The sequence below is a fragment of the Biomphalaria glabrata genome, chromosome 1 (assembly GCF_947242115.1).
Source record: "Biomphalaria glabrata chromosome 1, xgBioGlab47.1, whole genome shotgun sequence".
Classification (NCBI taxonomy): Eukaryota; Metazoa; Mollusca; class Gastropoda; family Planorbidae; genus Biomphalaria; species Biomphalaria glabrata.
Window position 1 is genome coordinate 55,892,035 of NC_074711.1, and position 27,554 is coordinate 55,919,588.

The 27,554-nt window shown below is 33.4% G+C and overlaps 1 protein-coding gene and 1 long non-coding RNA gene across 11 annotated transcripts in view; one reads left to right on the plus strand and one right to left on the minus strand.

Moving 5' to 3' along the window:
• Nucleotides 1-785: 785 nt before the first annotated feature.
• On the plus strand, nt 786-11,606 carry LOC106053376 (uncharacterized). Of its 3 annotated transcripts, none has more exons than XR_008780353.1 (4): nt 786-1,194; nt 4,844-5,165; nt 5,838-8,852; nt 10,200-11,606. It is a non-coding gene; the product is annotated as an uncharacterized LOC106053376 (long non-coding RNA). The 3 variants fall into 3 exon arrangements; XR_008780351.1 differs by lacking the exon at nt 786-1,194 and adding an exon at nt 1,280-1,862; XR_008780350.1 differs by lacking the exon at nt 786-1,194 and adding an exon at nt 2,628-3,676.
• LOC106053375 (enolase 4-like) overlaps nt 10,334-27,554 on the minus strand; it is a 34,143-nt gene continuing 16,922 nt past the window's right edge. For 7 of the 8 annotated variants that reach the window (XM_056045104.1, XM_056045076.1, XM_056045083.1 and 4 more), the window contains 10 exons: nt 23,219-23,362; nt 16,559-16,736; nt 15,134-15,265; nt 14,947-15,009; nt 14,385-14,549; nt 13,785-13,910; nt 13,564-13,584; nt 12,066-12,261; nt 11,088-11,155; nt 10,334-10,919 (listed from right to left, as the gene is read on the minus strand). In XM_056045104.1, coding sequence (XP_055901079.1) covers nt 10,527-10,919; nt 11,088-11,155; nt 12,066-12,261; nt 13,564-13,584; nt 13,785-13,910; nt 14,385-14,549; nt 14,947-15,009; nt 15,134-15,265; nt 16,559-16,736; nt 23,219-23,362 — 1,486 coding nt within the window. In that variant the 3' untranslated portion in view covers nt 10,334-10,526. The remainder of the gene's footprint in view (nt 10,920-11,087; nt 11,156-12,065; nt 12,262-13,563; nt 13,585-13,784; nt 13,911-14,384; nt 14,550-14,946; nt 15,010-15,133; nt 15,266-16,558; nt 16,737-23,218; nt 23,363-27,554) is intronic. The other variant, XM_056045122.1, reaches the window with a different exon arrangement.

A 27,554-nucleotide genomic window follows, 5' to 3' on the forward strand; every position in this document is an offset into this window, starting at 1 on the left:
GACGAACACGATATTGAAAATAAAATGCAACGTTAGCGAAAATCTTTTATCCTCTTCTACTATTTCACAATCAAGACTGGTAAAGCTTCTTAACTAGAATAGAGTTTCTGAAGTTGAATGATGGAAACATTGCAGAGGTTCCTGACTAGAATAGAGTTTCTTAAGTTGAATGATGGAAACATTGCAGAGGTTCCTGACTAGAATAGAGTTTCTTAAGTTGAATGATGGAAACATTGCAGAGGTTCCTGACTAGAATAGAGTTTCTTAAGTTGAATGATGGAAACATTGCAGAGGTTCCTGACTAGAATAGAGTTTCTGAAGTTGAATGATGGAAGCATTGTAGAGGTTCTTAACTAGAGGTAGCACTACCCCAGGAAGAAGCTGATTCCGGCAATTACAGTGGTTTCTAAGTGACATAAGTGAAAACAAAAGGACAGGGAGATTTTAAAACTCCTTTATTCCATTTTCAGTCAAGGTGTTTCAAAGTTATTTTTCGTCATCGAGAAGTTCAAAGGAGCCCAATTCGTCAAGCTTTGGTTGTGTGTGTGTCTGTTGTGGTTTCTACAGTTGTGTGCATATTGTTTATATGGCTTTGTTTGCACAAGATGCGGAACAATATACAATTCGCAACTTGCTATACGTAGTCGTGTGAAACAAGGCACTACTCCTTGTATTCTTAAATTTAAATGCAGAAAGAAACAAAACAAAAACGTTACGAAAAGTAAATTTAGGCCATCGAACAAAGACGTCAGCTTTGTCAGGTGTTATCAAAATTACTAAAAAGAGCTTGACACAACCTGGAGTCAAATTTTATGACTGCATGTATTCTTATCTGTTACGTATTTTGTTATTATACTTGTTATTTTAAGGAAGGAGCTGGAAATGTTTATTAATTGAGAAAAGAGTGCAGCTGTAAAAGATTGAGAATACCTGCACTCGAGTTGCTTTTGTTGAGATTTGTGAGGTCTGAAATGTAGACAGAAATTCGGACAACGATACACCCGCCCTAACCCTTTCACCACAGTAGAAGAACGCCCTTTTGAGTCTTTTAAAATGGCGTTACTCTGCTGTTGGGTGCTTAAATAAATATTAGCGGTCACATTTTGAACAGCGGTTTTATGGGACAATCTGACATATTGATCTTCTTACAAATATTCGTCCTTAGCCGTGTCACATTTCTGTTTCTGGGCCTAGGTATTTTCACATTATTATTTTATTTTTTTTTTTTTGGATTTTCGGCTTATTTCGAGCTATTTTGGTAAAGAGAAAAACGGTGCGAATTATAACTTGAAGATTTTTAATTAATATTTCAGCCTTTTTGACAGTACATTTAATATTGATCAATGGTGTTGTTTATTCCCACTTGTCTTGGGAATTTGTAAATCTCCATTGGCTGCATTGTCAATATAAATTAGATTGTTCTTTGGGACATAGAAAAGTCATTATTGATAAGTTATAAGAATTGTTTGCAGTACGTTGACATTTTATCAAAGTCTGAGGAGATAAGTGTACATTTTATTGATGTTAAGCCTCCAGCAATGGTTTATGAGATAATTAATTATCATTATATTAATTATAGGTCTATAGCAACTTAGCAAGGCTTTTAAGTCTATATATAGCAAGGCAGTATCAAAGATTATCATGAGATAATTATCATTTTATAAATAGTTTGTATGCAATAGTGTGATGGGGCATGATAGATAATTTATTCGAATGGCAAAAAAACATTCTCAAAATTTTGTTTTATGTATGCACAAATAAAGCTTTACCATAGATATAGAACATATAGGCCTTTGTTTTCTATCGGTTTCCAAAACGATCAGGACAGCGTAATTTGAAAAGTCTGTTTTATAGCCAACTAAGTAAGTATATCTTTTTAGTTCATAATTGTTCATCTGTTTTCTTATTTACGCTAGTGGGTGGATGGGCTCTTCGCTAAAGGAATTTTGAGATTAAACATGTGTCTATGTGCTAAGTCTTTTATATTTAACTTTTTGATGTCGTTTGGCATGCTCTCTGTACTGACATGTCGTGGTCATGAAAGTTCCAGGTTCGAACCCGTGGTACTGCGAGAGGTTTGTGCTATGATGTAATTATCTTCAGAATCTGAGGGAACATCTAGAATATGTAAAACAAAGTTTGTTCGCCTAATTCTTTTTACTTTTGATAAACTTGAATATATTTTTCATTTAGTTTTAGCAATCGTGTGCAAACATCTACAAATAATTAAAATGATTTTCTTGTACAGTAGTTTCTACTTATATATATTTCATCTTTCATCCTATAATTTTTTTTAAATTTTGTGATGTTGGGAAAATCTTTTACATCCTTTTTATTTTACGAACCTACCTTAAATATATGTTGTTGTTTTCTTCTTTTTTCTCCATATCAAGCTGTGAAACGCCAGTGGATAGGTTTCAATGTGGCTCATCTCTAATTATTTAGCAAAAACGCCGACATGCGTGTTTTTATATCTAGTTATAATGCGACCTGTGCCATGAGCTGAGACATGAAAAGTCATTCAAAGATTGCTTTAGAAACGCTGTTAGGTAAAGTGTCCTATTCATAAGAAGACGCTAGAAATTGAATACTAAGGAAAAGTGGGGGGGGGGGGGGAGGTAGAGACTAGGGGTCTCAAGTGTTCTGCCTGAAGTAAATATTTGTTTTCGGAATATCTAAGGCTTCTCAGACTACATTTTAATTCGAACAAGACATTCGCCTACTCAATGTAGAGCAAGTAAAAAAAAAAATAGACAAATATTTTTATCCTTAAAAATGGTGTGGGCTGGGAACGGTGGCAGACGTTGCAAGTTATAAAGTATGAGAAAGATCTTAGTGCAAGTTATAATGAACAAGATAGGTCTTAGTGCAAGTTATAAAGTATGAGATAGGACTTAGTGCAAGTTATAAAGTATCAGATAGGTCTAAGTGCAAGTTATAAAGTACGAGATAGGTCTTAGTGCAAGTTATAAAGTATGAGATAGATATTAGGTCTACGTGCAAGTTATAAAGTACGAGATTGGTCTTAGTGCAAGTTATAAAGTATGAGATAGGACTTAGTGCAAGTTATAAAGTATGAGATAGATATTAGGTCTACGTGCAAGTTATAAAGTACGAGATTGGTCTTAGTGCAAGTTATAAAGTACGAGATTGGTCTTAGTGCAAGTTATAAAGTATGAGATAGGACTTAGTGCAAGTTATAAAGTATGAGATAGATATTAGGTCTACGTGCAAGTTATAAAGTACGAGATTGGTCTTAGTGCAAGTTATAAAGTACGAGATTGGTCTTAGTGCAAGTTATAAAGTATGAGATAGGACTTAGTGCAAGTTATAAAGTATGAGATAGGATTTAGTGCAAGTTATAAAGTATGAGATAGGATTTAGTGCAAGTTATAAAGTAGGCTATGAGATAGTGCAAGTTAAAGTCCAGGCTGGGGAACACGAGTTTCCTCAATAAGTCAGTGAGGGTGTCTACGCGGTAGATTGTTGTACTGACACACGACACTCTCATTGACACTGAAACACATAAAGAGATTATACTAACCTAGCATAACATTTAGCATTTCTATGTCTTGCAGTAAAAGTACTGCTATTATGAATAGAAAATGCATGTTAGTTTTAGCGCTAGCTACTTTTGTACCCAGAAACAGCCTACATAGTACTGAACATTGTTCCGGTAAGTAGGCCTACAATATTAAGTTGTTTACAAAGAGTTTGGGCTTTGGCAATTATCAATAAAGTCAGTTCTTTTTCTTTTTACCATAACATAAAATCAAAGATTTGTACAAAGCTTACATCCACTCACTCTGTTGTTCTATCTATTTGTCTGGTACAATTTGTGTACATGTTATTTCTTCCACAACCATTCTCGGATCAAGTTGAAAATTTGCACAATTATTTGTGTCTGAGAAAACAGGAATGATTTTTATAGGGTCCCGAAAGGGGAAAAGACGCTATTAGTTTTGTGCGAAATGTCTGTCCCGTTTAGATCTCGTAAACTAGAAAAGATATTGAAAATCCAACATCACAATATTTTAGACCATTCAAAGTTCTGATGCAACGGCTACTTTTTTTTTTCTGAAAGCGAAAAATCTAATTTTTAAAATCAGTTATGCAAGCAGTTTTTTAAAGAGAAAAAGCTAATTAGTATGCATTATAATTTAGACCTAATTTAAGACGAATAGTAATCTTATAAACTTCATTTTTATGAAAATTTTTTTATTTTGGAAATTATTTTTTTTTTGAGGATTCGAATAAGAGATTGAGCCTTTTCAAAACAATTGGATCAATTATAAGACATCAGTTAGGCCAAGGGAGGCGCGGTGGCTGAGCGATAAAGCGCTTGGCTTCCGAACTGGGGGTCCGGGTTCAAATCCTGGTGAAGACTGGGATTTTCAACTTTGGAATCTTTGGGCGCCTCTGAGTCCACTCAGCTCTATTGGGTACCTGACATTAGTTGGGGAAAAGTATAGGCGGTTGGTCGTTGTGCTGGCTACATGACACCCTCGCTAATCGTAGGCCACAAAAACAGATGAACTTTACATCATCTGTCCTATAGACCACAAGGTCTAAAAGGGGAACTAGTTAGGCCAGGTTCACATCTAACTTTACATTCACTTTCACCTATCCTTTGATCTGCGGGATCGTTGGGGCACTACACAGGATCTGTTAACCTTCTTTCTCCATTCTTATCTCTCATTTGTCTTTGATATAATTTCATTTGCATGTTCTTTCTGAAAATATTGAAGCCTGCCTGGATGGACCTTTTCGGGGGCCGATTTTGAGTTTGTGTTTCCACACAAACTGTCTTTTGTAACCTTGTTTTTTAATTGTGATATTTTAGATCATTCATCTACCCTGCCCTCCTTCGAACGAGTCCAACAATGCTTTCATCACCAAACTTTTTGTTCATGGTAGAGCTCGTGAGCAGCCGAGTGAAAACGTTTATTCACGTAGGCCTACTGCTTTTATCCTCCCCCCATCCAGTTAGTCAAAAGATGGCCGAGGAAAGGCGACGAAGACGAAAGAGAAGAAGGGCGAAGGTAAAATATTGGAAGGATCGAATCGATTATAAAGGGATCATCAACAGTGTTTCAACGACTCTCCTCCTTGTGATGGAAGGGACATATATAAAAATGGAAGATTAAGAAAAATTGTGTAAACCAGTAAGTTCATTTTTAATTGATCACTAAAGTCATTTATTTCCACCCCTTTTTTTTCCCCCACGAGAAGTTAAACTAGCAACAAGTTATAGCCTAAGTTTTAATAGATTCTAATAGGATTCTAAACACAGGGTTTGGAGGTCTCTATGTCACCAAGCCCTTATAGTCGTTGCGATGGCTACACAGTCCCCTTGTAAACTGTTAACCACAGAAACGAGTGAGAGTTATAGCATCTGCTTTATAGTACGTTTATACTTTAAAGGTTTTGAAGCGGAACTTTGTTTACTTTTTGTCAATGCTTCCCCCCCCCCTTTCTGAGTTGTTACTTCTGCTAAATGTAGAGCACATTTTTCCCCCATTTCTATGAAGAATTATAACTCTTTCACGATTCACCTTACCGATTCAAGTTTATGTACATCTATAACATTTTATACATTTGAACATAGGTCCTTTATATGAAGCCAGTTCCATGTAGAAAACTTATCTTTTACGTAGACATTCGAACTAAATAACCTGGCCTCTTTTTTTTTTTTACTTGCGAGTTGTGAATTGAACCACCTCCTCAATCTAAAGAATTATTTTGTGGGCCCCTAGATTTTAATATCAATTTTCAATCTCAATTTTGATAGCCAATGTTGTCATGCTTTTAACTTCATTTCTTTCTCTTTAATGTAGAGAAATGGGCAGAGAAGCAGAACGACTTAGCATAGGGGTCTTTCTGGAAGGTCTTTGATGTTTTTATGGGAATTTCAAGGCCCTCGACAATAAATGTGATAAGTCCAGCACTGAACCGTTTGTCAAGATTTTCGTCAATGCTTTCAAATTTCAGTGCCAAATGAAACAACAAATTTAATACAAAAAATGATTAAGTGAATAAAATCTTTCAAAGAAGTTGTATTTCTATATCTTTGATGATTGTAACATTAGCGTTGTAAAAGGAAATCCGAGTCATGGAAATAAAAGACAAGATTGGCATCATTTTTTGATAAAAAGATTATTTTTTATACAGCCAACGAGTAGATTAAAACGTACAGATACATTTAACTCTCTTCTGTGATTTGAAAATTGCTTTTCTAACTCCGAATAAATAGCAAGATTCTTGTATGGCCAACTAAGCGAAGGAAAGCGCTCGCTAGGTTGTCAAAGAAAGCGCTTTAGGGACACCCTTAAAGCTTCTCTGAAGGCGTTCAGCATAGACCCAGCCACCTGGGAGACAGAGGCACATGACAGAGCATCATGGCGTCGCGCTGTGAAAACTGGCGCACAGGTTGCTGAGGAAAAGAGAACAACGCTGGCAGAAGAAAAACGCCAGAGAAGAAAAGCAAGGCTCACGACACTAGCTCCAGCTGGAATAACCTGCCCAGTGTGCAGCCGAACATTCCGGGCTCACATAGGTCTCACCAGCTACATGAGGAGACATAAAACCCCAGTGCAAAGCCCTCAGCCCCCTGGATGACAAAGTGGTCATCATTGAACCACGATGGACGAACTATATCAAATAGCAAGAGTTGGGCGATATGTCGGCCGCAATACAAAACATTTTAAACCCTGCTGCTCTATCTCTTAGTTTTAAATTGATATTTCTAATTATCATGCGGAAAAGGATGGCGACTTGAACTGCATTCTTATTTTCATGGCACATCACCCATAAGAATCTACTTTTTAAGCATTCGCCATCCAAAAAAAAGGCTACATTTCACTACTTAAACTGTGAGCATTTTTGTAGCATGACTCATTTTCTTGTCTTTTCTTGGTAATTATTCTCGTTAATCTTCTGTTCTCTAAGCGTTACTTGGTAATCTTATTTGCGGCTCAAACTAAGAATGCCGCCATATTTCTTTATGTTTTTTTATTTCATTATTCTGTTTAACATTACGTTCTATACAAACAGCCACAAACGGGTCTAAACAAATCAAGCATATTAGATTATTTTCATGCTCCACAAAAAGATAAAGATCTGGTAGTTTCTACATTCAGAGTCTACTTTTCGTTTCTTCGAATCTTCCATTTCATTAACACACAAAAGATTCCAAAAGACAATCCAAAATGACTCAAGAAAGATGCAAACACAAGATGTCAAGGACAACGCCAGCTCAAGACAGCAGAACTTTGCAAGAATTTAAAATAACTATCTAGTCATCTCGCTGAAAACTAAGTTTTTTTGTTTTTCTTTTGTTGTTGTTCTTTTTCTTACAAGAATATTACAAAATATTGATTTCTTCGGTTCGTACCGATCAGTTTTTAAGTTAAGGTTCGGTTCCTTTGTAAGTGAGGTTCGAGTTCGGTTACTTTCTCGTCTCAAAGTAAAACTATGGCGTGCTCCAACATGGTGGTGTTCCTATATGCAAAGTCGAGCACTATGAGGGATTAAATCTTATATACGGTGTAAGGATTGAACCACGTTTGCTAGTAAAATTAGCAAGAAAGGGAACGCTTGATCTTACTAATCTTAGTATAATTTTATCTCAGGCCTACTTACAATGCAAGTGGATTTTGTTAATATCGATAATCAGAAATTAATATAGGCCTAATTATTACAGACGTATTTGCACTCTATGTGCCTTGAATGTCCTCACATAGAATTATCGCCTCGTGCTTCGTCCTCTTCTTTATTTGATATAATTTCACGTGCACTTTTTAAACTTTTTAGATTAATTGTGCACTGAAGAATGCAAGGTTTTGCAGGCAAACGTGATACATTCTTATTTAAGTTTCTGATTCAAATAATTCATCTTAAACAAACGTGAGCAGTTCTAATTACAGTTTCTACTGTTGTGCTCCAATCAAGGCTTATAACACACATGCGAGTCTGTAACACTGCTCGTCTTTTCATTGGGTTTATAACATTTGAGTTATTTCGCGATTTGCATTTAAAATAATGTAATCATCTCAAGACCTAATTAGTTCTAGTTGAGTTGTAAATAAATACAGAATCAGAAGTAGTCACCAGCAACCAGTACTCCATCTGTCAGACAACTTCAACATTACCATATTTTGTCAAGTTAGGCCAAAAGAAGAAACACTAGAATTGTTTCAAAAATTAAATAGAATAAAAAAAAAGATACTTTTGATTTGGAAATGAAAACCTGAGTAAATTCTCAAATAAGGGTGCCATCCAAATCACTAGTGATATCCTAAGTTTTATAGATAGTATGTCTCACCTACAGTATACACAAGTTTAAACAAACAAAACTATTTTAAACACCAGGCTTAACAAGTCAACCAAGGGAATACACTTTAGCAATGTAGATCTTCAATTTCATTAATGATGTAATGAGACAATCTATGTTGCTATTTCTGGATATGTAGACATCTAAATTTTAACAGCAATGGTATTTAAATGATAAGACTGAGAAAAATATGATATTTTAAAAAAGCTTATATAAAGTATAACTGTACGGTATCGAATAGTTTGGAATAGTCATGTAATTAAATTTCTAATAGATCTAGACTAGCAATAATAAATCTATATGATTAGAAATATTGTTACATGCTTATATCAACTCACTCTGTCTGTCTGGTAAAAATTTTGTACACATCATTTCTCCCACACCCATTCCAGGATCAAGTTGAAACCTAGCACAATTATTCATTGGCATAGACGAGAAGTGAATCAATAAAAAAAATTAACCAATTAGTCAATTAATCACTGGTAATGAAGAAGAAAATGGAGAACGAGGAAGAAAACTGGTAATTAATTATTTTGTTAAATACCAACAAGGCAAATTAATCCTTCAGTATTCAGATGTATGGCTAAATATGTAGGGGTTCATCCCCTTAGATAATTCAACACATTATTTGTACAACACCCATTCTCGGATGAAGTGGAAACTTTAAATAATTATTTATTGTACCCAACAAAACATGAATCAATTAAAAAATTATCAATTAATTTTTTTGTTTGATATCACATAAGGGAAATAACTTCTACATTATTGAGATATATAATTGTAAATGCAGAGTTCTTTTCCTTAAATAAGCTTTATTTTTTTTTTTAAAGGGATTTTTTTTATATTTTGCTTGTTACCAATTGTTTTGGTTTAGCACAATTTCATGCTTTTAACTTTCTCAATGCGCTATGATCCTATCACTTGTCAGGACCAGTTGGGAAGGGGAGGGGAAGAGAAGAAAGAAGGGGATATCTGGGTGAAGGTTACCGTGATAGCTTTTTAAATGTTGTATGACTTGAATTCAAACTTGTGGGCTCAAGCCTCCTCTAGTCAACACACTAACCACAGTGCCTGCAAATTGTCAATGTAAATTGAAGGTTTCATAGCTATCTATTGTTAGTTTCAATTTCAGACTTTTAAACTATGACATGATTCTGTACACAAAGTATATTTCTTTCCCTTGTTTGATACCAATCAAAATAATTAATGACCAATAGTTAATCAACTAATTGGTTAATTTATTTTTAAAATTGATTGTTGTTTTTGTCAGGTAAAAGAAATAATTGTGCCAGATTAGATGTGGGAGAAAGGACATGTACAAAAATTGTACCAGAGGAAAAGCAAGGAAAAAAAAGGAAGGTGAAGAATGTGAGGAAAGTTATAGAAGTTTTGGGAATGAGTTTATAAGGAAGGTGGTTGAAGTTTTTGAGTGTGTTGCAGCGAGACCTGCAACGTCACTATCTATGGGCAGTTTAGAACAATAGCTCACTGAGTCACAGGTCTGTATTATAGTACTCAGTGGGAAGCGTGGTTGAGAGGCTAAATACGCTTGAACTAGGCTTGGCTTGGCTAGGCTACCTATGAAGGGGGCTCAAAGTTCGACACCCGACTTGGGTAGAGTTGTGTTTACTGAGTGCCTTAAGGCAACACGGAAAACCTACTCTACTCCCCCCCCCCCCCCCAACTGGTCCACAAATGAAATATAAAACAAATATAATTTTTTAAAATTTTATTTACTCTGCATTTGAATTATATTTTATCTATATTTATTGTTTTAAAGTTCGAGCTTAAAAGAATTAAACTCGAGAATTATATCTACACTTTGTCATTTTATAAAATTTTAGTAGTGTTTGTCTCATATTCACAGCACCTCTGAATCAGCATCTCAGATAATTTGGGGAAGATACAACACAAGTCTATCTCTTCAAACAACATTGTGACATTGAAATATTTTCAAACAACCTTATTTTTTCTATATAAAATGTAACAAATATTACGGTATTATATAATAAATTATATATATTTAAAATATATACATATAGACAAGTTCTAAATGTGGTCCCATGACATTTGTTTAAATATTTTTCCAATTATATTGTAAACTTTTTAGTTGAGTGACACTAAAGACAAAAATAACATCTGAAATAGTTTTCCTTTCATTTCTTTGTAAACAAAATAAATTTGATGAAACAAATCAGCTGTTTTGCTCCACTGATTCAGCGTCAACAGGCTCAACATTTTGAAGAGTTGGGTAATTGATTTGTGGAAATTCAAAAGACTCATGCAGTTTTAGATGAAATTTGCCATCATCCTCTGGCTCAGGTGTAGGCACTTTAATTATTTCAGCCTCTTCTTTCTCTTCAACTGTCTCTACAATTGGCTCCTCTTGGCTGCCAACCGTGTATCTAATGGTCACCTGTTCTTCTGTTTCTCCAGCAACAGTTTCAGATTCTGATGGTTCCTCAACAAATTTTATCTCTGGATGCTCCAGCTCCCTGTAAATCTGAAGCATACGATTTATTTTACAACACCTTTCACCAGTATGAATGCCTCCTAGTTTCAAAAACCTTGCCTTGATTCCTACAGACTGAAATTAAAGAAATAGTTTTATGATAGGATCTGTAGGAAATTATTATTTTAAGATATTGGAATCAGAACTGAATTTCCATTTGATTGGACCAATAAAAAATTATCTTATCTTATCTTATTAAAGTTTAAAATAGTGTTAAATATTTAAAACTAGCATTTTACTTACAAAGTCAACCAAAAATGTGTCAGTGGTCTCAAAGTCATTAGTTGAAATTATTATCTCATTTTTTAGAGCTGATAGGAAAAAAATATGTGGTCTATATTTAAATTAATGGATTAGACATCAAATGCATCCTAAAATATTACATCGTTAAATACATGCAGTCAGAGGGAAAAAAATGTGGATGTCATGTTACAATCAATTGTGTTAATACATAAACAATTTAGATAGGAATGTTAACTTTTGATGCTTATCATTTTGTTTCAGAAAAAAACAAAAAAATAAGAGACACTATATGTCTTTAACAGGAAACTAAAATATGTAATTACTTCTGGTGTTAAACTACTGTAAAAAATAAAATTATTATTTTTAAGCATCTAAATTGATACATCTTTAATGACTGTGAGGTTTTGCTTTCAATGGTAATAAGCATGAGTGATTCAGTAAAAAAAAAAGCATTAATTATCGGGACATCATGCTAGAAAAATGATGTTTACCTAGCTAGATTACTTTCGATCAAATTAATATGCTATTAATGGACTAAGACTACTTTATTAAGATAACAACAAAAACTCTACAAAAGAGAACAAACACAGAACTAGATTATTGTTTTAGAATGCTACTTTAAATAATTACTAAACTAAATGACACTTGTTTCAAACTTGGACTTTTCTTGTTTTCAATCAGATGCAAAAAATATTAATACATGCGATATTGGCCCTACAATTTTTTGATTACTTTGAATCAGTATTCATATTTTACAGAATGGAATTTATTTTTAAATATTATAATAATTACAGTTTTTATCTGAATCTGTATGATAACAAGTCTCTTTTACTTTAGAGAAAGCAGATAAATGTCATGTAATGATAATTTGACATTTTCTCTTATTGATTTATTTACTTGAAAGTCTATTGCCATTAAACCAAGAAAAACTCATAAAAATTGTATGGCCTGAAAGAATTTTGTTTAAATCTTACATACCCTGATAAAGTTTAGCACAAGTAATGATGTCAGACAATGTGTTTAGTCTTTCCAGGCGCATCACAATTCCACTGGTAAATGCTGAAATTGGTGCAGGTTCTTTAATCAATAAACCTGGCCTGCTGTAAAAGTTATCTCCCACTATGTAGACTGACTTGCTTACTTTGTCACAAAGTTTTATCCAGGTCTCAGATTCCTAGAATAAAATTTTTAAAATTCTTTTAATGTATTTAAAACAAAGTAATAAATATGATCGTAAGCTGGGTATTATATAGTTTATATAAATATTTATTTAAATTTAATATAAGCCTCTAATATCAACTAAACATTTTTTACATATTGTATTACTTTTTATTAAATAAATAAAAATTCAAAAAATATACAGTGGAGTCCTGATAATACAAACTTAAGTAATCTGAAAGTTCACTTAATCCAAAATGGAAATTATATTTTTAGGAATAAAAATAAAATAAGAAAGAACAATGAATAAGTGTATTATATACTAAAACTTACAAAACATTTCAAAGATAGACAGTGTAATGAACAAAACAGAACAATGTTCTATGTGATTCTAAATTATATTGGTTTTAAAAAGTCTGTTACATTGTTCGGTCGAAGAGAAGAAGACCTCTCTTTTGAAACAAAGTTATGCAAATGCTTGTATAAAGTGTATCTTAAGTCAGTCAACTAGAATACTGTTTTAATAATTATAAATGCTTGCAAATTTGTGAAAAATAGTTCCATAAAGGGGTGATGTGTGATAAATTGCAAGGTTGCAACAGTGCGATACTGATATTTGATACAGTAATATAGAAAATACTTTGACTATTGTATAAGAAACATTTCATTTGTTTGTAAAGCACATCAAACACAGAATTGGTTCCTTTTAGAGAAATGAAATAAAATTAACTTGGTGATCATTATATCCTGTAACAGTTTCTGAAATAATATGTTATATTTCACAATTATATTTATTTTAGTAATAATTTTGCTTAATTTGAAATATTCCTTAATCTGAAATGGGTCCAGTCCCAATAATTTCAGACTATTGGGTGTACTCTGTTTTTCTTTATTGGAAATTGTTTTAAACATTTCCAAAACAATTCTGTTTACATGACATTTTTTAAAATGATGATCTGCTAAAAATTTCATATTAAATTTGTAGACAAGTTAAAATTTCAGCACCAAAATTAATGACAATTAAATTTGTTAAAAGACATTTTGAAAATAGTTGATCAATTCATTATTTACAAAAATTAAATACAATGTCATTTGTATTTCAATGTTTGCTTTTTCTGAAGACAACCTAAGCAACAATATTAGTTCTAAATATCTAATACACATTTACTAAATATTTCATTTATAATTTGATGAATATATTTAAAAATACTTCTTAAGACATTCAATAGATTTCAGACACAAGAAAATGAATTAAAACAACAGAAAATTATTCAATCGCAGAAATGTCAAACAAATGCAAAATCCACTCATCACTGACCTCAGAGTATTTTTGAAAATTCTATAACAAAAAGGATTAAGTAAACATTACAAATATATTTATGGTAAGCAGTAGAGATTGAATGTTTTTGTGCTATTTTTTCATTTAATAAATATTGCTATCTTGAAAATAATATTAATATCACAATATTTTTACTAAAATTGGTTCATCAATTATTTAAAAAAAAAAAGTTATAATTAAAGTTGAACTTATTTACTTACCTCTCCCCTTAAAGGATCAATCACAGCAACAATAGAAGGGTATTTAGTTAAAAGCTCAGATGTATAAGGGACCATTTCTTCTGAGCTTTTCCATGTTGACTCAGTGACTTCATATTTACCTTTATCCTATAACCAAAAAATTATTTTAGTACTCAAAAACAAATTGTAATAAATTATAATGTAAAAATTGATTTTTTTAAACCCTTGTTGGTAAATTTGACAAATGTTATACTTACAATTAAATTTGTAAAAATATTATTGTTACAAACTTTTGGGTAACTAAAAATTGTGTAGCAGTTCTTATAAATAAAATGTAAAAAAAAAAGTGAGCACTCTTTAAATTGATACATCACGTAGCAAGATTTTATCAATAATATTGAGTATAAATCACAAAATTTGTAAGTAATTAAGTTGGTATTCATTTATTTTCAAAACTTCAATCTTAGATGTTGAAACCTTTTCTTTTGGACACACACAAAGATTAGCTTGTATTTAAGCGCTTTTTTTCTTCGTTTTTTAAATAAAAAATATTTTGACCAACACGACTTGTCTATGACAATAATAATAGCTTTAATGAGAAATTAGAATAGGGTCACTAACATGATCAAAAAACTCATGTGCAGCAATGTTGATAGCAAGGTGCATATCTTTATTTACAGTAAGTCCTTGGGCATGAATGGCTTCAATGATCAGATCTAAACCTTGATTGGGCTGATCTAATGGTGGACACAGGGTTCCATTTTCATTGACATATTTTACTGCAGCCTTTGTGAAAAACAAGAAGATTAAATTATTATGAATGCTTTTTTTTTTTTATTATATTACTGATATTCTTTTTTAAATATTACTTTACTCTCATTAATATCATGGAGAAAAAACAACACTGCAATGCAAAACATTACAAACAAAACTCTCCAAATTTTAGAGTCCTCCAAAATGGGAAATAGTCACTGCATGGGTACATCAAAAAAATTTAAATAATTACCTACACAATGTTGAACATACATGCTCTAATAATAGAACTTCATTAAGAGTTTTTACTACTTTTGAATTTCAGCATAAATTCTATATGCATATATTAAAATGTACAATTTTTGTTTTCTTTTCTTTTTGTGTATGTTTTTATGTTGTGACTTAGTTTAAACAAAAAATATAAACTTACACCAAACTTTGAAGAAAGAGTCTTGGATACATGACTGTTTATATTGGCTATCTGTTGTAAGCCCTGTAAAAATATAATGCTTAAAAATTAAAACATAATGTACATAAACATATAATTTGCTTTTTGCATTAAGAAGGCAACACACAGAAAGAAAAAGTATCTATTTCTATGTCTAATAAATTTTTACCTTTTCAAATGGCATGTTAATACCTGGAACTACCATGAATTCTTTGATCAAATTTTGTTTTCCAGCGACACCCTTACCACCGTGTAGAATTGTTATCATAGGCAGAGGGATTCTATAATGTCTGGCCGAAACCTGTGTTGATAAATATTGTATGTCAGAATAATTATAAACATAAATAATTTTGTTTTTAGGAAGATAATAATCCATATATATTTCAAAAAAAAATATTATGTATAGCCCATATTACAACTTTTGCAAAGGTAATGAAAATTGTGTTTATATTTAACATAAAAATGGATGTAATCATTTAAACAGAAAGATTTATGAATTTTTTTTTTACCATTAATTTTTCACTAGTAGGAAAAAAAAAAAGATTGCCAACAAAAATGTAAGAAAAACATTTGCATCTTCAAAAACAAAAATAATGCTATTAATGTCTGGTATGCTTTTGATTCAACCTATTATTTTACTTAAAAGCCAAGAAATGTTTTGGGGGTTTTTATCAGTTATCACAATTTCATTTTCATTTATAGTCCATCTGCTTACAGAAAAAAATCTGCTTTTGCTTTTATGCTGTCTGTCACTTTAGAACTAACTATTTTAAATTGCTATTGAAAATATAATTTCCCCTTGGCCTGCTTCATGCTCAATATAGGTGCAATGGATACTTTTAGTCTGCTCAGTTGTACTCATTTTTTTAAAATTCAGAATGTGTATTGCAAGCACAAACATACAAAACATTTTTGAAATAAGGTAAAACAGAAGTTCATGATTTGCACTAAAATTAGCCTATCATCTTTATTTTCATGCATTAGGGGCTAAAGCTTTTATTTAAATAAATCAAAAAAAAAATATATACCTTTGTTTTTATGCACATGAATATATAACGTTTTTAAACAAAATGAAACAGACAGCTTGTGTTATGTGTAGTCTTATTTTGTATACATCATGTACCATTGTAAATCTGATTTCATTGTCATCTTCATCAGATGTAAGATATGGTCTTAAATACAAGGGCAACTTAAGTTCTGAAAATTTGCCTAATTCCATTTTCCACATCTTAATTATTGAGTTACATGGAAAATTTATATAAAGAATGATTTTTATAATTTTTTCTCAAATAAATTACTTTCACATTTTTATATATTTGATATATACTTTAAAAAAGTAAATGCACTGGTTCTCTTCGTCTTCTAGCCAGCTCTGAGCTGCTAGCTCTTTTGCAGACTATGCCAAGGAAAAATAGTGTGATGTTTTCTTCATTTGTTCAGCAGGGTGTTGGTTATGTTGGGCTGTAGTGGTGGTAGGTTCTGCCTAAGGTGGATTAGGAAGGGACATTCAAAAAGGATATGGTTTACGATTTCATAACCTAAGTAAATAAAAAAAAATGAATCACAAAGAACAAGAAAGGCAATATAGTCTTACATTAGGATGCATTAGATTAGCAACATGCTGATAAATTCTGTAATTGTTAGAAATGGCAGCACTCAAACAAACAGCTTGGCTGATAGCTATGACAGATTCACTGCCTGAGACTAAAATTTCTAGAGGTCTATCAGGAATATGTGCAACATTTCCAGACTTTGCAATCTTAGCACTGCTTCTGAAAATGTTATAAAAAAAAAACAATTACAATGAAGAGCTTAAATGGTAAAGATACCCCTTTCAGACCTTGCAATCTACGAAGAAATAAAATGTAAAATTTATTCTGTTTCTATGGCTGACGGTTAACAAGGGTGTCATGTGGCAAGCATTACAACCAATTATCTTATCTTATCTTATATAATACAGACGTTACTTCAAAAAAGAAGATGATTACGTCCTACGCGTCATGCATTTAGTAATGCATATTAACCAATGACTTAAATTCTGCCAAGTCACTGGTTTTCCTGGCTAGCTCAGGCAACCCATTCCATGCTCTAATAGCACTAGGGAAGAAGGAGTATTTGTACAAATTTGTCCTAGCATATGGGACGAGGAATATGCCTTTATCTTTGTGTCTTTCTGAGTATTTTATTAAATTTTGTTTTTGTATTTGAAGATTATGGTTCAGTGTTTTATGTATGATTGCTACTTTACTTTTGAGCCTTCTGTCCTGAAGGCTTTCTAAATTTAGTGATTTTACTAAAGGTGTTACTCTAGTCAAATGTGAATATTCGTTTGTTATGAATCTCACTGCTCTATTTTGTGTCTGTTCCAGTTTCTTAATGTTTTCTTGAGTTGAGGGGTCCCAAACGGAGGATGCATATTCTATTATTGGCCTATTATTATTTGATTTATAGAAATTTCTTTTAATAAATCCTAATGCTTTGTTTGATTTTTTTGTAGTTTCATCAATATGTGGATTCCATGACAGTTTTTCATTTATTATAACACCTAGGTATTTTGCGTTTTTAGTCTGTGTTACTGGTTTGCCATAAATAAGATAAGTGGAATTAATTTGTTTTAGTTTTTTTGTTACTCTTAACAACTGACATTTTTCTGGGTGGAAAGACATGCTCCAATTTGATTCCCATTTCTGTAATTCATCTAATTCTCTTTGTAAAATATTTGTGTCTTGTGTTGTTTTTATTGTTCTATATATTATGCAATCGTCTGCAAATAATCTGACTTTTGTTCCTGAAGTAATGCAATTTGGTAAATGATTTATGTAAATTAAAAATAGTAGTGGACCCAAGACTGTTCCTTGAGGTACACCTGAGTTTACTGTTATTGGTGTTGATTTAGAGCCATTTATTATTACAGTTTGTTCTCTCCCTATCAGAAAATCTTTAATCCACTGATGCAGTGGACCATTAATGCCGAAATATTTTAATTTTTTAAGCAAACTATGGTGGTGAACTTTGTCAAAAGCCTTAGAAAAATCTAGTAAGCATCTATTTGTTCACTATTATCTAAACCTTTTGATGTTGCTACATATTATGTGTTCTAGGATTTTACATGTGATGCTGGTAAGTGATACTGGTCTGTAGTTTCCTGGGTCAGATTTTTCTCCTTTTTTTAAATAGGGGGGTGACATTAGCTTCTTTCCAGTCCTTTGGTACTCTGCCCTGGTTAAGTGAAGCCTGAAAGAGTATTTTGAACACTGGGGCTAGCTCATTGCTTAGTTCTTTGAGTAATCTAGCTGGAATACCATCAGGTCCAGACGCTTTATTTGGTTTGGTGTTGGCTAATAGTTTTTGAATTCCATTTTCTTGTACTACTATATCTTCTATGTTGTCTACTTGGTTCAAATTCAGTAATATGTCTTTGTCTCCTGGGGCTGAGAATGCTGATGCAAAGTATTTGTTTAGGATGTTTGCTTTGGTTTCATTATCATTATGTATTATGTTATGTTCATCTTTTAATGGCGATATGCCTGTTGTTTCCATTTTCTTAGACTTAATGTATGACCATAGGTTTTTGTTGTTATCTTTAGATATTACATTGTTTATGTATTCACTCTGCAGCTGTCTGCTTACTTCTTGGGTTAAGTGTTTAATTTTTATATACTTTTTGTAAACTCTTTCTGCATTAGTTTCTTTAAATTTTCTATATAGGTTTTCCTTCTGTTTACAAAGCTTCTTTAGTCTATTATTAAACCAGCATTTATTTATTTTGTTTGATGTGTATTTAGTTGGTATATGATTTTCTATAATGCTTTTAAGATGGTTTTTAATGAAATTCCAGAGGTCATCGACTGGTTGGTTAATGTCTTTTTCTAATAAGAATGTTTGTTGAAAGTTTAATGCAGCTTGGTGTAGTTGTGTTAGGTTACATTTATTCCAGAGTAAGATTTTTCTTTTGGGTTTTGTATTGGCTACTGCTTTTATCTGACTGTGTATTTTTATGATCTCATGGTCTGATAGACCAGGGATAATATCATAATCAACTACTAATCCAGGTCTGTTGGTTAAGAAGAGATCTAATGTGTTGTTTAATCTAGTTGGCTTTTTAATGATTTGATCTAAGCTTAGGTTGTGTAAAGTTTCTATGAAAAGCTCATTTATGTTCTTAAGGTTTTGGTGTTTATCTATGGTTAGTGTTTTCCAATTTATATCAGGTAGGTTGAAATCACCCATAATCCAAAAAACTGCATTTTTATTTGTCTCTTTAAGTGTAGTAATCTGATTACATAGTTCCTGCATGTATTCTAAACTAGAATTTGGTGGTCTGTAAATGCTGCCTATTATTAGGGATGTTGAGGTGGTATTAATTTTACAAAATGTTGATTCTATATTTTTTGAGTTAGGTAAGGTAATTTCTTCTGCTATAAGAGTGTTTTTTATTGCTAAAAGAACTCCTCCATGATTATCAGCCCTATCTTTTCTAAAAATTTCATAATTACTATTGAAAATTTCTGCATTATAAATTTCAGGATGTAGCCAAGTTTCTGTTCCTGCAATTATGTCTGGTTTCTCACATTCTAATAAAATTTCTAAGTCTGCTGTTTTGTTCCTAATACTTTGAAAATTTATTACTAAGGTTTTAAGGTATTTTGGTATTACTTCTTTAGTAGGTTTGTTTAGTGAGGCTGTTGTATTAATTTTAGTAGATTTAGGTTTAACAGGAGTGGATCTGGCTAGATCTTGCCTTTATTTACTCTGTATGTCAGGTACCCATAAGAAGTGGGTGGACTCCAGGGTGTTCTAAAAATCACAAGGTTCAAAATCCCAGTCTTCACTAAGAGTTGAACTCCTCGAATTGAAAGCCAAATGTTTTACCCCTTGGTCACCAAGCCTCATAATAAAGAATTTTCAAGAAATTTACATTTAAGTTATTTCTTTTATGCATAATTATAGTTTAAGCATTTAATTTCTGGGCATATATTAATTAGGTCAAGTCAAAATTAACTCTAATAAAAATACATTTTTAAATTTATTTTTATTAGATAGGCTAATGAGTAATATAAAATTAAATTTAAATTGTATTAAAACATAAGTTTATCCAATATTGAAATCAATAAATTGCAATAAAAATACAAGATAAAAAACATGAATCTACAACTTTCTTTAAATATTTTTTTGTACAATTTGGGTACTTACAGTAAGTCTCTGAATTGAGGAACAAAATTGAAAAATAAATTAATTAAATTTAAAACGCTTTTCCTTTTGTACTTTATAGCAAAATGGGTACATAGATGTAGTCACTCTAAAATAGTTCCATAGGAAATCCAACATTTTAACATATAAGATACTCATATTATATTCATATCCGAACTAATCACCTTTAAATAGTTACATCTGAGATTCAATATTTCAACATAATTGTAATAAGAAGGTTTACTCTACAATTTAATGATTAACGTCCAAGATATCCTATAACTAGCATCTGTCCAAGTGATGATTCTAAATTAGAATCTCCACATAATAAATGCTAGATTTCTACTCTAAAAAAAAATCTATAACACAATAAATATATATCAATTCTTCTCCCCTACACAGCACTTTCCTACCACCATATATCTCACCTGTATTATTTTTATAATCATGTGACCCAATAATCAGTATTGTACTTGTAACAAGCAAAATACAAAAAAAAAATACTTTAAAAAAAAACAACAAAGCTTATATTAAGTGTATCAATTAGTTTGGATTAGTCTTGTAATTAAACTTGTAATAGATCTAGATTAAGAATAATAAATATGTGCGATTAGAAATATTTTTACCAATAGTTTTTGTTTAGTGCTATTTTTTGCTTTTAGCTTTCTCAATACACTATGATTCTATCACTTGTCTAGACTAGTTGGAAAGAGGGGGAGAGAGAAAGAATGGAGTATCTCAGGCTTCTCAAGCCAATATGCTAACCACTCTGCTAGCGAAGAGCTTATGAACATGCAAGATAGTATAATTATCAATTGTTTCTATTTCATGTTTGTGTTCACTAAGCCTCAGAAGAGGACCTATAAAGGGGACTAATTCAATCATCAGCTTATATCACCACTTCAGTCAATTGCAATATCTTTTCCTTGTTCGAGATATCAAACAAAATAATTAATTACCAATAGTTAATTAAGTAATAGGTTAATATTTTTTTTTATTCTTGTGTTGTCAGGTAAAAGAAATAATTGTGCGAAATTTCATTGTGATCTAGATAGGGTGTGGGAGAAATAACATGTACAAACTTTTTACCAGACAGACAGAGTGGGTTGATAAACTTACTTACTTAGACTTAGGTCCTCCCGCGCCGTTCGGCGCATTGGACGGCAAGCTGTCTCCATAAAGATCTGTCACTCGCAATGTCTGAAGCCTCCTCCCACCTGGTGTCCACTGTTCTGAGGTATTCCATGATGGTGTGTCGCCAAATAATATGAGGACATCCCTGTTTGCGCTTTCCTTGTTTTGGCTTCCACGTTATCGCAACTCTTGGTGTGCGTAATTCATTTTGACGTAGAACATGTCCCGCAAACCTCATGTGCCGCACAGTCACAACCTCACTAAGTGTTTGACTCCCAGTTCAGCATAGGATTTCCTTGTTTGAGACCCTATCTGTGTAACTGACTCCCAAAATCCGTCTCAGCCATCTCTGTTGAGCCACATTTAGTCTTTTCTCAATTTTGACAGATGACTTCCATGTCTCACATGCATATGTAGCAGTTGGAATGACGATTGTGTTGAGAAGGTGTATTTTTGTCTTGAGTCCAATGACTTGGCTAGTCCAAATAGGCTGCAGCCTTTGGAAAATGCTCCCTACCTTTCCTATTTGGCACGCTACATCGTGGTAAGCATCTCCATCATTTGTTATAATGCTGCCAAGGTACGTGAACTTGTCCAGCTCTTCAAGCTTTGACTCGCCAAGTCTGACGGGGTTGATAAAAGCTTTGTAAAAAAAAAGTCTCAGCACTCAATACTGAAAATCTCTATAGCACTTGAAAAGCATGAGACAATAATTCACTTCACAAAACAATAATCTACTTCCAAATTTATATAAATATCAATTTATACTGAAAACCAGTATAACTTATTAAAAGGCCTAAAATAATATAAAAAATGTTATGCAACTTAAAACTTGATGTATAACTTTTATTTGATGAGATTATTAATTTATACTTTACATAAATCAAAGTTTCATGGTCTTATTTGCTTATACATATTAATATAATAATATAATTATATGTAATACAATTCAAAGTATTATTATAAACCTGGTGGTGGCACAGATGGGGGTGGTGGTGTGTGTGTCTAGTCAGCCAACGCAAATTGCCCCAGGCCAGCGCTAGACGAGCGGTCAACCATGACGAGTTACGACGGTCAGCTGAGACGAGTTTCAACATGACAGTTCGGGAGGATCGGCGTCATGAACATAGCTCTGGAGCGTCATGAGAATGGTAGTCATCTGACCACCCAGAAACGTCGAGCGGCGTTCTGTCCCGTTCGAGAAGGCCAGCAGGGACCCTATATAAAGAGCGAAGGTATCAGAAACAGTCAGTCACAACTTCCTGATCTACGGTTCACAACAGGGGTTCAGAACACGGTTGACTACAGCACAGTTCAACGGTGTGGTTCTGTACGGAACATTACGACGGTTCAGTGCGGAGTACTGTCAAGTACAGTTGAGACGACTGGCGTCTTGATCTTGGTCTGTGATCGAGTCCAACACAACGAGCCCAGTGTGTGAAGTCAGTCCTGAACTGTTGAACCCAGTGCAAGCCCGGAACGAGACGTAGAGGCCAGTGCAATAGTTGATATGGCGGTACAGTGTACGTTTTGCCAATTGTACAGTATTGGCTCAGATTTATTCAACTATTAAAGTGTTACGTTACTTTGGAGCCCTGAGTTGTCAAGTTCTTTAAGTTGGTGGTGTATGGTGCAGTTTGCAGAGAGCCTGGATAGTGAGATTCGTAACACTATTTAGAATGGGTCCAATATAAATGAGTTTCACCTGATCACCTATGTTGGAATCATGCTTATCTAAAACATTGGATGGATATAACAGACAAAATATTACAGCTGTGGAATTTGATATTAAGGTTTGGCTGCTTAAGACTAATAATCAGGAAATTTGATATTAAGGTTTGACTGCTTAAGACTAATAATCAGGAAAATTTAGTTGACTTAATTGAAAATGAAAACAAAATGTTCAAGTAAAAATTTAGTTTTTTGTTACCTTGATTGTTTTCTTTTATTTTTAGCTACTTGCGATGCAACGGCAGGAGTGGCATTAGCAGAGAGGGCAGGTAATTCTTCATTAGACAGTTTCTCTTTCTCCTTTTCTTTTTCTTCAATTTGCCTTTTTTTTTCCATAAAGGAACTTGAGTTTGCAATATAAAAAGAAAAAAAAGCTAGCTATTAAAATATACATTTTTTAATTGTTTATTGTGTTTTTTTAAACAAATGTAAGTATTTAGAAAATAAATTTCTAGTCTAATCAATTTTGTTTATAATGATTTTAAAAAAATTTTAGAAAGTAACATCAAACATTAAATTAATACATGTAAGTATTGTATATTGTAATTATTGATATAGTATCACAAGAAGATCTAATCAGCAATTTCTCAAACAAGAATGAAAGAATTAGCTAACTTAATTTTAAAAATAAACAAGATTACAAAGAGAGTTTGTGTTGCCACACAAACTCAGAGGCGGCCCCCGTGGAAGACGGATCACTGTCGGATCTGCATATTCGCTGGTCGACTGAGGATGGCATCGAGCAGGGTATGAAACCGAGACCGTAGAGATAATCAGTTCTGCGCGCTAACCGCACGACCAGGCATTGCTCTTTATCTAATGACAAACTGGTTACAAACTAATAGCCTACTATTGATAATATACCTACACATTATGGAATGACAACTACCGGATATGTCCAATATGTCAGAAGAGCGATTTTAGATAATCTTTTGGTATTGAGCATTTTCATTTAGGCCTAAATGGAACTAGAATGAGGATGTAGATCTACCTAAATTAAACTACTAATAAGACTAATAAGTAACTAATTTAGCACTCTCAATATCTATATCTACTAGATCTAGATCTAAAATATATATTTGGGATAATGTAGATGTAATTTAGATAAGATTTATATTAAAAAAACACTAGATAATCAATTAATAGACTAATTGCAAAATCTAAATATTAAAATAGTAGATTTGTTTTAGTATTTTATAACATTGCAATATTGACATATTGACAATCTAGACTTTAGAAAAAAAATCTACACTTTAGGCCTAAGCCTAGAAATTAAAATTATAGATCTTGATCTAGTCTAAATCATGGCTGTCTGGTAGAGCGGTATGCGCGCTGAACTGTCGTTTGGATTCATCGATGGCCGATGGTCCCAGGTTCAAACCTTGCCCGCTCCCATCCCCTGTTGTCCTACGGGAGGTTTGGACTACAACTCTGAAGGAACATCCGAAACATGTAAACAACAAACATTGTAAACTAGACCAAGAATTTCTAGATCTAGATTCTATAATGATTTTAATTAGATCTAGAACTTAAATCTAAATCTAGTTTTAAAAATCTAGCTCTAGTGTAAGAAAAAAAATCTAGATCTAGTGTAAAAAATCTAGCTCTAGTGTAAAAAAATCTAGATCTAGTGTAAAAAATCTAGATTAGATCTAAATCTATTATGTCTTTTTAAAATGCGAGTCACATTACGAGGTTTAATAAACAATATCAGGTGACCGAGCCTCGCTCGGATGAATAATTTGTTAAGGAAGGATATATACCCGAAGTCATTTTTGGAATATTTTTGTAATTACGAAAATGAACGATCGGGTAAAGACTATCAATCCGAAGAGTTTCTTTTTCGTTCTGTCAGTTCTCAATGTAATTATACATGGCGATTAGAATAGAAAGTCCCCCCAACTTTAGGCCTATAGAAAACCACAGCTCATGTCTTAACGTTTTACATTTCTTCTTTCGCGTAAAACTATTGGGCTATTTTAGGCTTGGAAGAAAGTCTATGCACTGTAACTTCTAAAATGGTTACTTTCTGACATTTAATATTGCAATTAATATATTCATTATGGCTCTGAGACATGCACACTTTACAGAAAACAACTAAGACTTCTTGAGTGTTTTCACCAAAGATGCTTGCAATCCATCATGGACATACGGAGGCAGGACCGCACTACAAACAGCGATGTCCTTGCCAACGCCGGTATGGACAGTATAGAGGGACTTCTTATGGTCCGACAGTTTCACTGGGTAGGGCACGTATCCCGTATAGGAGACTAACGTATGCCAAAGGCAGTCTTTTTTTGGTGAGCTAAAAGGTGGTCGACGTAACAGAGGCGCCCCACGGAAACGCTTCAAAGACCAGCTTAGGCGTCAACTTTCCTTGGCTGACATAGAAGAGAGCACCTGGTTGTATGCGGCCTCCGAACGAGACAGCTGGAGGTCACTCACGAAGGCCGCGGGATAAACATTTGAGACCAAAAGAAAATCTTCTGCCGAGGACAAACGCAGACAGCGAAAAGAAAATCTAAATCGACCACCTGCGGACAATGGTTATGCTTGCCCTGGATGTGGCAAAATATGTAGGTCACAGCTGGGGCTGCGCATCCACGGGAAATACTGCATTCCTCACTAATTTTTGGACTCGAAGACAAGCCTTATTATTATGGCTTTAGTAAGAATCATCAAGTGAGGTTTATAGGTTCACCAAAAAAAAAGCAGCAGCGTGATGAAAATTCGTTGACCGCGAGCTGGATATCATCAGGGCCAGCTTTAGGCCTATGCTGCCGCAGTGGACCCCGAAGGTTCAAAAGCCCCGCGCTAATTCTAGGTGTAAATTATTAAATTAAACCATTATAATTTATAATAGTGTTTTTCAAGGAGCTCCTGGAAATCTCCTGCAACTCATAAAAATGTCCTTAAAAAGACAAAATTGTCATTTTGAGGTGTCAAAATATGGTAAACGCCAGTCCTACTCGTGATATAAAAAAAAAACGGCATCGTCAGCTTTCATTTAATAAAAATGTAATGCAAATACGAATTTATTTTCTAATACAAAATCTTTATTTTCACTTATTATCCTTATCGCTATCCTTACTGGTCCGCGCGCAATCCATTTGACATAGGGCCCCGCAAATGTTAGAGCCGGCCCTGGTTGTGCAAGTAAGGCATAGATAAGCTGTGTTATGACCATTTCCTATGTTTTGGTATGGGACAGTAGACTTCGAAGCTTAAACACATTGCAATAATTCACCAGCAAAATAATAACAAAGTAAAAGCTAGCTACGGGTGTACGCAATTAAAATGTAATTAATTTATAAAGCCTTCAAAGCACAATAACTAATCAATATCAGGTGACCGAGCCTCGCTCGGATGAATAATTTGTTAAGGAAGGATATATACCCGAAGTCATTTTGAGAATATTTTTGTACCAGGTGGCCGAACCTCGCTCTGTTAAATAATTTCGGAAGGTTATATACCCGAAGTCATTTTGGGAATATTCTTGTAATTACGAAAATGAACGATCGGATAAAGACTACTAATCTGAAGAGTTGTTTTAGTGTTCTGTTAGTTCTAATTGTAGGCCTAATTGTACATGTCGATTAAATTTAAAGTCTTTTAAGTCCTCCTACAGTCTAGACAAACTACAGCTCACGTCCGTCTTATAGTTTTACAATCCATCTTTTGCGTAAAACTATTGTAGGCTTACTATTATTGGCTTCGAAGAAAGTCTTTGCAATGTAACTTCTCTACGTTATAGGGTAAAACATGCACTTAGTGACAAAGTAAAATGGCTCATTTTTTCTTATTAAACTTAAATCATGGCATTAGTTTTCTAAAGAAACGTTTCCGCGGGGCACCTCTGTTACGCCAAACAATATGCTCGTTACCCATACGGGATACGTGCCCTGCCCAGCCTGACTGTCGGACTATAGGAAGTTCATACCGGCTTTTGCCATCCATCCATCCTAGTGGTGCTATGGCCTGCTTTTACACATCCATCCATTCAGATCTCTCCTGGCCCTAACTCCAAGCTTTTTACCGAGGTTTATAGTTAAATCAAAAGAGGCTGCAGTGTAAGCAAACTCGTTGACCGCTAGATGGATATCATGTTTAGTGTGAGCAAGTAAGGCGTAGAGAAGTTGTGTTATGACCATTTCCTTTGTTTTGGTACAGGAGAGGTAGACACTGAAGCATGAACACATGGTAATAATTCACCAGCAAAATAATAATAATAATAAGGCTTGTCTTAGAGTCCGAAAATTAATGAGGATTGCAGCTGTGACCTACATATCTTGCCACATCCAGGGCAAGCATAACCATTGTCCGCGATGCTCGATTAAGATTTTCTTTTAGCGTCTGCGTCTGTCCTCGGCAGCAAATTTTCTTTTGGTCTCAAATGTGTATCCGCGGCCTTTGTATAGAGGGAATTCTTTAAGTCCGACAGTTACGCTGGACAGAGCAGTATCCTGTATAGGAGACGAATCGCAGACGAACGCATGCCAAAGGCAGTCTTTTTTGGTGAGCTAAAAAGTGGTCGA